This window comes from Martes martes, assembly GCF_963455335.1.
Source record: "Martes martes genome assembly, chromosome: 14".
NCBI classification, from domain to species: domain Eukaryota; kingdom Metazoa; phylum Chordata; class Mammalia; order Carnivora; family Mustelidae; genus Martes; species Martes martes.
This window is the reverse complement of record NC_137902.1, coordinates 34598664-34611512: the sequence shown is the minus strand read 5'-3', so window position 1 is coordinate 34611512 and position 12849 is coordinate 34598664. Positions and strand designations below refer to the sequence as shown.

Below are 12849 nucleotides of genomic sequence, written 5' to 3'. Positions count from 1 at the left end.
GCAGATGATGGAGATCCTTAATGGAGGATGACGACATGGACTAAATGATGTTTCAGAAAGAAAAAAACAAAAGTGAAAAAGAACAGAAATGAAAAGGGAAGGATGAGGCCCGAGACACTAAAGGAAAAAATCTCGACAAGATGTGGTAACTGATCAGTGTGTAAGAAGAGGAAAGGCTAGTCCCTGCTATCTATCATCCAGATGGTGTCTATTTTCTGTGTAAATTTGTCCATTCCTTACTCCTTCCCAAGAGTAACCAATTTTCTAGCAACATGAAAAATTATATGCATAGTACAAAATGATTTTTAGTAGTATTATTGTCTATACTTTCAATTAAAAAACAGTAAGGTTTAAAATATTAAATGCTATTTATTTTCATAGCTTAAAAATAACCAACTACACAAATATTTTTCTTCACCATGATTTGAAAACAAAACTGACTATATGATTCCACCATGAAAGAAGTTTTGAGTAGTAATTTGAATACATACCAGATTCTGCCAATTTTCATCCACCCAACAAATATTTATGGTAGAATAAATAAGAAAATACTATGAACTTGGGGTACCTGGGTGGCTCAGTTGGTTAAGAGTCCAACTCTTGGTTTTGGCTCAGGTCATGGTCTCAGGATTGTCACACTGAGCCCCACATTAGGCTGTGCACTCAGCACAGAGTCTGCTTATCCCTCTCCCCCCACCCCTCCCCCACTCTCTCTCAAATAAATAAAAATTAAATCTTTTTAAAAAAAGAAACGAAAGTGAGTACTTTCAAAGCAACTTACATTTGTGGAATGCTTTTAGTGTACATGAATAGGTTTTTCTCTCCCATTTTTTACACTATAATTTCACTAACAATCTTAAAGTTAGACAAGATTGGTTTTACTACTTCATGATTTACACATGATGATACCAGACAGAAGTAATAAAGCAGTGATTACAACGTGGGTCTTTGACCCTAAACCTCATATTCCTTTGAAACACTACATTAGGTTTAGCCTACTACTTGAAAAAGTTATTTGAATGAACTACAGATACCGAAATGAACAGCATTACACAAATAAAAGCAGCATTGTTTTGTTCGGGTATGATCAGGAGAGGATGCAAGTTTTATGGGGCTTAGAGCCTATACAAGTTGGGATCCACATCAAGAAAAAGAACACAAAGATAAGGTTAAGAGCTTGGAGGGGGCCCCCTTGAAACTTAGGCTTCTTTAGCTTCAAGGTAAATCTGCCTCTGGATATAACACAGAAGAATTCACCAGGCAACCTACTAAGATCAAGAATTGCCCTCTAAGATCTAACTTTTGCCTTCTACGTAGTATGAAAAGAACACTGCAGATAAAGGACAAAAATATATGTATGTTTGGCCTTTATTCTCTCAAGATCATTCATAATACACCATGTAACAAAAATTTCCAGGTAGAAATAGTCTTTGTTATGTCTTTATTAGGATTAAAAGAACAAACTACCAACTAACAACAAAAAATAACTATAATAAAAGTGATGAGAATTATTTTGCTAAAATAAGCTAGATCATACCATACAATAATTATTGTTTTACACACACACGATATAAACACACACACACTCATATTTACTCACAATTTGGCAAGCAAAAGATCTCATTAAAAAAAATTTACCTCGTCTCCGCCCATAGCTCCTGGCTGCATGTAAACACAGAAGAAAACCATGGGTATCTGTATCAAAATGGTGAATTTAGAAATAAAAAAAAATATTCACATAAACCTAAGTATTTTCAGTATTAATTAATCTGGAGATACTGTTCAACTTGATGGCAGAGATATTATATTTTAAAAAAACCTTTATGAAGCACAAGTTAAAACACAATCTTTAAAGAGAAATTCACCTGGATATGGCAGCCACTGGAAAAGATACAATGGGTGCTTAAGTTATACAGTTTTATAAGGATTTATATCATGGTCCATTATCTATATCAGATATAGATAAATAGAGTTCTTTTAAATTTTTTTTTCTGCTTTATAAATCTTCATTTGTGCTATATATTATCATTAAACATCACTTTAAAGAAAATCCATTCATTCTAAATTCAAAACTGTAGCACATGGTAGTGATTCTCAATTTCTTCACGCATGCGTGCACACACACCTACACACACACACACCCCATACGTAGAGTCGCCTGAAAAACCACATAGAAATTTTATACACAATTAACTCTGGTTTTACAAAATATGTTTGTGTGAAAATTTCACTGAAGCTTCTCATGATCTCCCAATTTACTTTCCATACAGTAACACGGGGAGAAAACAACATCTTTTCACCTAAGAAGTGAACTGAAAAAGTAGGAAGAGATTAAGGTACTAGACACCCAGGTCAGGATGAAAAATAGAGTGCTTTGAAGATTTTCTTCCCTTTCAAAACTAAGGGCCCACAGAACACATTATTACAACATTTAACAGAGCTAGGCTATGGTATCAGACATAAATTGCTAGGAGATCCAGTCATCTAAAATAACTTTCAAAGTAGAAAGTTTTTCAAATTTGAAAACTCAAGGTCTATCAAATAAATGAGAACTTGATTTAATTCATTTTTTAAAGCATGACATGTTATAATATTAGCTTAACACAAACCAAAACAAAACAAAAAAATAAATTTGTGATGACATATGCATTATAAGGTAGTACTGAAGAAAAATATTTCTCTCCTAGAAAGAGAATTCTGACTTTTCAGTTAGAAAGTTGAAATACCAGTTGGCCAATCTCATCTTCTGCTAGTTCCCTCTTTTCTTCAGAGAGCATACCCTCACCTACACACATTTGGCCTCTTCACTTTCCCATTACCTAAATAATAAAAAGGACTTTCCAGTTCGAGCCCTACTTTCTCCTTAACTCCTTCCATCACTATAATTCTCAATTTAAAAAAACATAATCCCTTCTGAATTTACATAGCAGTACTGTTTACATCACTTACAAAAGGAACATATTACAAAAAAAATTAAGGAGCTTTTATACTTTTCATTATGTAGAACCTGGAATTCATCTCCCCACAGAATGTATAATAAATGGTAGTTAGTTTCCCAGTTTGGCCCCCCAAAAGCTTACTACATTTATAATAATATGAGTGAGTTAATACTAATAGACAACACTTAAAAAGAGATTAAGTATGGGGGTGCCTGGGTGGCTCAGTCAGTCGAGCATCCGACTCTTGATTTCAGCTCAGGTATCGACCCCTATGTTGGGCTCTGTGCTCAGTACTGAGTCTGCTTGGATTCTCCCCCTCTGCTCCTACCCCTGCTTGAACTTTCTCTCTCTTTCTCTCAAATAAATACATAAATAAATAAAATCCTTAAAAGGAAAGATTAAGTATGTTGTGATATCATACCATTATTTCTTTGTCCCTTCTCCCATTCCCATGCCCAATGATGTCATGCTGCCCAACACCCCCACTGCAAACTTTTTTTTAAGAGAGGAAATAAAACATTCTGTATTTCAAAATTACTCATTTCTCTCCCAAACAACAAATTCCCATTCTTTCATTATATCTGATTTCTGGCCAGATGCTCAATGAAAAAGAATCTGATTACAATTCTAAGGTACAAATGACTCATAAGACCTTAACACCCCTAAAAGATAAATGAGAATGCTGTTCACTAGAGTGTTCAACTGCCAAACTTTCAGGTAATAGAGAACATGAAGTGAATAGATCCAATCTCAGAGGTGAGAAGGAGCATCCTGAATTGGGGAAGTAAGACTCACAAAAGACATACTTGGGAGTTTTAGTCAAAGCTTCCTTAAATAGTTCATGATTTTGATTTTTTTTTCTTTTTCCATTTCTAATTAAATACAGTAAATTGGCTCACATCATCCTGGTGACTGATATGGGGGCAAGATAACATATGGAATAGGTAGCCAATTTAAAGTGGTGACATGAGATGCTTCAGTTTGCTTTTATCATTCATTGTGGAATTTAATTATGTGCTACCTTGGTTCTAATTTCAGTATTTTATCTATGATCCCTATGGTGATTATTATTATAGCAGCTACCACTTAATGAGTACGTGCTATGTACCAGAGCAGTTCAAATGCTTTACATGTATTAATGCCATTTAATACACCTGATAACTATGGCATAAGAATTCTTATTAGCCTCTTCTTAATAGTTGAAGAAAATGGGACACAGAACTAAGTAACTTGCCTAAAATCTTACAGCGAGGAAGTGGTACATTGGAATATGAATCTAAGCACTCTGGCCCCAGAGTTCACACTTGGAACCACCTCACTGTACTGTTAAATTCCTAAAGGGCAAGGTCAATATCTTGTATTCCTTTTAATAACTTGTCATGCACCTGGTAGAATGCTCTGTACCAACCCGGTATTCAACAAATAGAGGTTGTTAGCTGAGTATGTAATCAAGGGAAGGAGTAATACATGCCTTTAGAATGTATGACATCTCTGTTGGTGATTAAAAGTTTGCTCATATGAAGGCCACTTGCAAACAGACTAATTAGAGTCAAACTCCTCCCTAAGGGAAAGGTAATTAAATGAACACCATGGAGAGAAATTTGGGAGCACAAAGTGCTTTCCCTTGAGAACAAATATAACCTTTTTTTTAAAGATTTTTTTTTAATCTATTTGACAGATCACAAGTAGGCAGAGAGGCAGGCAGAGGGGGAGGGGGAAGCAGGCTCCCCGCTGAGCAGAGAGCCCGACAAGGGGCTTGATCCCAGGACCCTGGGATCATGACCTGAGCCGAAGGCAGAGGCTTTAACCCACTGAGCCATCCAGGTGCCCCAAGAACAAATATAACTTTTAAACAGGAATACTGGACACATAAACTTATATGAGTCGGCACAAAATGATTTCTCATAAAAAAGGGGGAAGTAAATCTGGCTAATTCCATCCGCATAATACATCCTATGCTAGTATAGATTTATACCAGATATAAGATATGATATATTTTCAAAGTCCTAAATAGTTCCTCCAAGAACTCTAATTCTTATTTTTCAACCATCATCATCATTACAGATAAAATTCATTTTGCCATTTCATATGTATTACTTTCAGAACTCAAAAAATTACATTTAATTTTTACTAGTCATGGTAATGGTTACCCTTGGCTAGGGGTATTAACCAGAATAACCCTGAGTGGGGGTTCTGGGGTGTTGCTAATGTTTTGCTCTTGATCTAGGTACAGGTTATATGGGTGTGTTCAACTTGTAAGAATACATCAAGTTACATATTTATAATTTGTTCATTGTTTGAAATGTATGTTATAGTTTAATAAAAAACAAAATATCACAAACCTTTTAGATCATTTAGCTAAGACAAAAGGTTATAAAATTAATGTATAAAATTCATAATGCTAATATTTATAGTCTTTAAATCATAAATCTGAATAATTTAAAATTGAAAACATTAAAGATTTTTTCATCCATCACAATAAATATAAAAAGGTATATGTACCAACTATGGAAAGAACAAAGCCCTTCAACATATGAATGGATAAGGAAGATGTGGTCCATATACATCAGAAAGGATGAATACCCAACTTTTGTATCAACATGGATGGGACTGGAAGAGATTATGCTGAGTGAAGTAAGTCAAGCAGAGAGAGTCAATTATCATATGGTTTCACTTATTTGTGGAGCATAAGAAATAACACAGAGGACATGGGGAGATGGAGAGGAGAAGGGAGTTGAGGGAAATTGGAGGGGGAGATGAACCATGAGAGACTATGGACTCTGAAAAACAATCTGAGGGTTTTGAAGGGGCTAGATTTCTTACTGTGACAGAAAGAAGTTACAAGGCGGGGGGTGGGAAGTTGGGTGAGCCTGATGGTGGGTACTATGGAGGGCACATATCGCATGGAGAACTGGGTGTGGTGCATAAACGATGAATTCTGGTACACTGAAAAGAAATTTAAAAAATTAAAAAATTTTTAAAAAGGTATATGTAGTTTACAGTGCAATATGTCAGAGGTATTCTAAAAATAAGTTTATGTGATCAATGACTAGTACATTGTGAATGATACTTTCACATAAATGTTATGGTTTATTAGGCATATGAGGCAACAAAATAAAATGGATCATCTGTTACTCTTTATGGCTTGGCCTACACTGGGTATTAAGTGGCTGTACTCAATACATGTGATTCCTTAAGAGCATGTTATGATCTGATTTTAAAATCTAAACTAATTCTTCAGCTACATGGATTCACCCAGATTTCCTGAAGTTTCTCTAAGCAAAGTAACAACAAAAACAGATTCCACCAGAGGCTCGAAAATGACAGAGAGAGACAGAGAGAGGGGAGAGAGGGAAAGGGAAGAGGGACAGAGAAAGATCTCTATTCTACTGTGTAAAAGTAGCTTGCAACATTTCAGAAACTTAAGCAGAGTCCCTGGGATGCTGTATGGATGTAAAACAAGTGAACAAGATATAAAGACCTTAGTACAACATTTTACTAACTGGCTTGGAAACATCTGCCAAGACTGTTAAAAGTTAACTGGGGGAACAAATTGTTAACTACTTTTCTTGTAATAAAATAAGTTTCTTAAAAACACCTTGTAAACTTGGGGCACTTGGGTGGCATAGTCAGTTAAGTGTCTGACTCTTGATTTCGACTCAGGTCATGATCTCAGGGTTGCAGGATCAAGCCCCGCATCAGGCTCCACATGGGGCATGGAACCTGCTTAAGATTCTCTCTCCCTCTGCCCTTCCCCCCACCTCTTAAAAACAAAAACAAAAACAAAAACAAACCCTTGTAAACTTATGTTTTTGAATACCATTTCAGGATACAAAATTAAATTCTATTCAAACCTCTAATGGTCCCTTTCAGTTTCCATCTAAGTATTAGTCATGCAAAAAATTCCACCTAAGGGGCACCTGAGCGGCTTAGTCAGTTAAGCATCTGACTCTTGGTTTCAGCTCAGGTCATGATCTCAGGGTCATGAGATCAAGCCCTGAGTTGGGCCTGCACTCAGCACAGACTCTGCTTAAGATTCTCTCTCCCTCTCCCTCTGCCCCTCCTCCTGCCTTTCTCTAAAAGAAAGGAAGGAAAGAAGGAACAATGAAAGGAAGGAAGGGGAGGGAGGAAGGGAGAGAGTGAAGGAAGTAGGTCTTAAAAGAAATTCCACCTAAGATGGGTTAAGATCTTAAAATTAGTGCAAAAATACCCCCATTCCCTAATTAGATTAACTTCCAAAGAGCAGGAGTGATGGAGTTTGTCCCATAAATGCTCCTCCTCTATCTTTGTCTTTATAATGGCGGGGAAGATACTTTTAGCCCAGTAATTATATAGATTTTAATATTGCAATCTCACAAACAAAACAGGAATTCCTTCTTTAACCAACACAAAGGTGTTCTACCTAGTTCAACTAGAATACCTTAAAATCAAGAGTTAAAAGACTAAGGAGACTCACTTCAGCCTCTTCCAGTCTTTTTTTTTTTTTTTAATGCAGAACTCTCTCTCCTCCAAAAGCTGAACCCCAACAGATGTGAGATATTTGTTCCCCAAAGCATTACAAGGACCCAGGGCCCAACCTGTCACGTATCTTTCCCCCACAGTGGCTTTTAAATCTTTTTTTTTTTTTTAAGATTTACTTATTTATTTATTTGAGAGTGAGAGAGTGAGAGAGAGCATGAGAAGGGAGAAGGTCAGAGGGAGAAGCAAGCTTCCCATGGAGCTGGGAGCCCGATGTGGGACTCGATCCCGGGACTCTGGGATCATGACCCGAGCCGAAGGCAGTCGCTTAACCAACTGAGCCACCCAGGCGCCCCTCCCCCACAGTGGCTTTTAAAGTACCTCCTCGGATGTTGGGTTTCCACAGAACATGATTAGAAAACTAAAGATCTACACTCTATGGTAGGACCATTCTTACTAGGTAGAAAGTTCTTTCTAAAATGTACCTCTCTACTATCCTTAACCACAGATCCCAGCCTAATCCCACTTTTATTTGAGGGTCATTGCTTTATCTTCTTTTGGTTTTCTCTTTTCTATAAAGAAAATATATTTAGCTACTCTCCATAAGAAATTGTTTTCCATAACTATATCATCTTGAACATTCTCCCTTGGATAAACTGAATTTTCCAATAAGACAACACTTGTCTTTCCCAAGCTTCTCATGGGGACATCCAAGAACCTTCACCATCTGACCCCTAACTACTTTTCAGATCCTCATTCCGATTTTTTTTAAATATTTTATTTATTTATTTGACACAGAGAGAGAGATCACAAGTAGGCAGAGAAGCAGGCAGAGAGAGGAGGAAGCAGGCTCCCCGCTGAGCAGCGAGCCCAATGTGGGGCTCAATCCCAGGACCCTGGGATCATGACTTGAGCCGAAGGCAGAGGCTTTAACCCACTGAGCCACCCAGGCACCCCCCTCATTCCGATTTTTTTTAATAAACCTTTTATTTTTTTAAATTTTTAATTGTTTTCCATTTTATTTCTTTTCAGTGTTCCAAAATTCATTGTTTATGCACCATACCCAGTGCTCCATGCAATACGTGCCTTCCATAATACCCATCACCAGGTTCACCCATTCCCCCACCCACCTCCTCTCCAAAACCCTCAGTTTGTTTCTCAGAGTCCACAGTCTCTCATGGTTTGTCTCCCCCTCCAATTTCCCCCATCTTACTTCTCCTCTCCATCTCCCAATGTCCAAATTCTCATTCCTATTATTCTACAAATCAGACCTATATATTCCAGTCCCACCAATTCAACCCACTCTTCCCGTAGTATCAATATAATGTAAGGACTTATCTGTTCAGCATAAGAATTTAGATATCCATGTCTTGACATGTATTCTTCTCTGATCCTAAGAAACCCCTAACCCCCTTGTCCATTTCCACCCACTATTATTTTTCTCCCATCTTGTTCAAAATATAAATTTAAGTCTTCTCTATACCATCTCGCAAGATCCATGCATACTGAGTATTAAGTTAGTTTCCAAAGTACATTTACCATATAGGTTACTTATAGAATCTCAAATGTGATGTGTTATCAAAGTAATCACTTTAGAATTTCTAAGCCCATTTCCTAAATTCCTCATGAAAACAGGAAAAAATAAATCAAAATCTGTATGTCTAACAAGACTTCTCTGGAAATAAACCTAAAGAATCTCTGCATTATACTGCTATCCCTACTTGGAGAGAGTGGGCATCCACATCTACTCACATCAGGTGATGTCTATGCACCTTCACATCTGTAGCCTAATAGCATTCCACTGAGAGTAACTACCACCTCACTTTCAGTAGAACTTTACTCAATGATAGAATAAATGCCACCCCCAACCAAAAAAGGGAAGAAATCAAGAAAAGTCCTGAGAATTCTAATCACATGACACAGTATTTTGTATTTTACACAGATCAATCTGTCCAAATCAGGTCAGGCCTACTATAGAAGTATGCACCCAAATATTTGGCATATGTTCTCAAAATCCATTGTCTCTTGAACCACTATGTCAAAATCTGATGAGGTCTCTTCAAACTTTATAGAAAAACTCAATTTCTAGACTGTTCAGGATAAGTAATACTTGTTAATCCTACATTTTTGAACTTCAAAATAATGTAGGGAACTAAAGAGAAAGAAGGAAGTGTGAATAAAATGGGTACTAATGTGCCCAGGAGCCTAAGCAGAACCAAAGGCCCAGCCCATTGGTCACTATTCCTTGTGTTCTCCTTATGAACAAGGCTTTTCTCATGTGGGAAGGAGGGTTCCTTCATGGAAGAAAATTATGGAAAGGAAATAACTTGAGAATTTGGGAAGAGCTCCAGCAACATGGAATGCTGCTCAATCAACTCACCCCTGCCTTGACCTTTGCAAAACAGCTTCCTTTTCTGACCTGGACTTGGGAAAACCTCAGTGAACAATAAAGGCAGAGCATGCTCCAAGAGGGAAGAAAGAATAGAAGGGAATGCATAGCATAGTCCTTATGCTACTTGATTCCTTCATGGTCAGATAAAGACAGACGTTGGCAAGGAGGATTGGCACTGAATGTCCCAGGAGGTATTTTTTTTTTTAAAGATTTTATTTATTTATTTGACAGACAGAGATCACAAGTAGGCAGAGAGGCAGGCAGAGAGAGAGGAAGGGAAGCAAGCTCCCCGCTGAGCAGAGAGCCCGAGGTGGGCTCTCTGGACCCAGGACCCTGGAATCATGACCTGAGCTGAAGGCAGAGGCTTTCACCCACTGAGCCACCCAGGCGGCCCCCAAAAGGTAATTTTTTTTTTTTTTTTTGGTAAGTACACAGACTTTTTTTTTTTCTACGTTAACAGGACAATTTGGTGATAACATTTTTTTTTCTTTTCAGTGCAACAGTATTCATTGTTTTTGCACCATACCCAGTGCTCCATGCAATACGTGCCCTCCCCAATACCCACCACCTGGTTTCCCCAACCTCCCACCCCCTGCCCCTTTAAAACCCTCAGGTTGTTTTTCAGTGTCCATAGTCTCTCATGGTTCTCCTCCCCTTCCAATTTCCCTCAACAGGTAATTTTTAATTGTTCTTTTCCGTCCACCCCTTGCTCACTGCTCACAGCCAAGTTTCATCCCAAATCAATTAAGTTACAGTCTCTGGTGTGGTATCAGAGGTATTTTCTATTTTTATTCCCATTTTGACTGTATAGCTGGGATTAAGAATTACTATTAATTTTTAAATTTCACATGACTGAAATCATACGGTATTTGTCTTTCTCTGACTGACTTGTTTCACTTAGCATGTCCTCTATTTCTAGCCATGTCATTGCAAATGTAAGATTTCATTCTTTTTGATGGCTGAGTAATATTCCATTGTGCACATACATGTACTTGTATATGTATATGTATATGTATATGTATATGTATATGTATATATATCTCCCACATCTTCTTTATCCATTCATCTGTCAATGGACATCTGGGCTCTCTCCATATTTTGGCTACTGTGGACATTGCTGCTATAAACACTGGGGTACATGTGCCCCTTCAAATCACTATGTTTATATCCTTTGGATAAATACCCAGTAGTAAAACAGATGAACATAGAGGAAGGGAAGGAAAAATAAAATAAGATGAAAATTGAGAGGGAGGAAAACTGTAAGAGACTCTTAAGTCTAGGAAACAAACTGAGGATTACTGGAGGGGAGGTGGGTGGCGGGATGGGGCAACTGGGTGATGGACATTAAGGAGGGCACATGATGTAATGATCACTGGGTGTTATATGCAACTGATGAATCACTAAATTCTACCTTTGAAACTAATTAAAAAAGAAAAAGAATTACTGCTAACTCAAAAAGGAAAAAAGGGAAACTGGGGGAAAAGAGCGAAAAAGCAGAGCCTAACATTTGTTAGGTGTGTACTTCTTGCCAGATCTGGAAACAGAAGCATTGCACCCTTGACCTTACTATTTTTTTTTAAATTTATTTATTTGTTAGAGAGAGAGCGAGCGAGCACAGGCAGACAGAGTGGTAGGCAGAGGCAGAGGGAGAAGCAGGCTCCCCGCCGAGCAAGGAGCCCGATGTGGGACTCGATCCCAGGACGCCGGGATCATGACCTGAGCAGAAGGCAGCCGCTTAACCAACTGAGCCACCCAGGCATCCCCTTGACCTTACTATTTGTAAAGAAGGAGTTAATAACTCCATTTAAAATAAAAAACACAGGCAACTTGTCTAAGGTCACAGAGCAAGTAAGTGATAGATCTAGGATTTACATTCAGATTGTTTGCCCCCCCACCCCCCCACAAACTTCATTATTTCCACTTACATTAGGGAGAAAAACCCCTTTGGTTATATATCAAAGGTGTAAGTATGCAGAGGATAACAGAGAAGGCAAAGTTTCACCTACTTAACTTTACCCAGGGGTTACCTGTATACTAAGTTTTTGTTCAAGTCTCAGACTCCCTGTCGGCACATACTAAAAGTCTGATTGGAAGGGTGGTTAAAATTCCTGCCCTTGACAAGGGAGACTATGTTCTGAAAGTAAAACTGATCACTCTTGGAAATGCACTCATTCTCCACAATCAATAAAATACTATTTAGCTAATGTTACTAAAGAAGCTAAATGAAACCTAAGCGATCTTTTTTGGAAAATCCAAAAGAGTAGAAGTCACACTAGAGTAAGGGGCTGGGTGGCAGAATAATCTTTATGTCTAAGCCATAGACATATGATTGGTTGGAGGATATCAGCAAGTTCCTTCACCTTTTTCAGAAAATGAAGATAACTGCCATGTTTTAAACAGGCTGCAATAAAGATGAAATGAATGACCGTGATTCTCAACTTTTCTATCAAAGTGCCCCCAAAGCAGAGGGAAATAAATCAGAGAGCATTCTTAAATCTCATTAAGATCTCAGGATACCCTTTGAAGTTGTCAGCTTTATCTTAAAAATTGTCTATCAATTTCATATATCACTCTATCACATAACCCATGTTTCGTTTGGATAAGAGAAGAATCCTGGGTAAAACTGGTGTTTGGGAAAGTAGATTTTGACCATGTCCTGGCAACTCATTACATGCATTACAAAAGCACAGAGGTCTAAGAAAGCACTTTGTAAACTGTAAATCTTTATAAAGGAACTAAGATAGACGGGATATCCTCTAAGCCTGTTAAACTGTGCTTTTCACAGTTTCTCTGATCTATCTTTCCCTGTCTTCTGGTCTCCAATACTGAGTACCTACTGAATAGGTTTGGCACTGCACTTGAAGCCAGTGAGGAGCTGTGAATAGAAGCTAGTCTCAGCTCTCTTGAAGCACACATATTAAAGACCAACATTAAATTGTACAACGTGGTGAGTGCCATAAATGGGAAGTCCAGGTTCTATGGTCTACAAAGTGGAGAAGCAAACACGGAGGTCTGCAGGGAAAAGTAGGTAACTTCTTAGTTTCCTGTACATTATTGGGT

General features: G+C 37.9%; 1 protein-coding gene across 3 annotated transcripts in view; it reads right to left on the bottom strand.

The window, feature by feature from the left end:
- The window catches only part of CPEB3 (cytoplasmic polyadenylation element binding protein 3), a gene marked incomplete at its 5' end in the record, with an annotated part of 151874 nt that overhangs the window by 83669 nt on the left and 55356 nt on the right, over nucleotides 1-12849 (bottom strand). Inside the window, one exon of one of the 3 annotated variants that reach the window (XM_080823314.1) lies at nucleotides 1639-1662. The exons of the other annotated variants lie outside the window; for them this stretch is intronic. Coding sequence (XP_080679440.1) covers nucleotides 1639-1662 — 24 coding nt within the window. The remainder of the gene's footprint in view (nucleotides 1-1638; nucleotides 1663-12849) is intronic. 3 annotated transcript variants of the gene reach the window in all.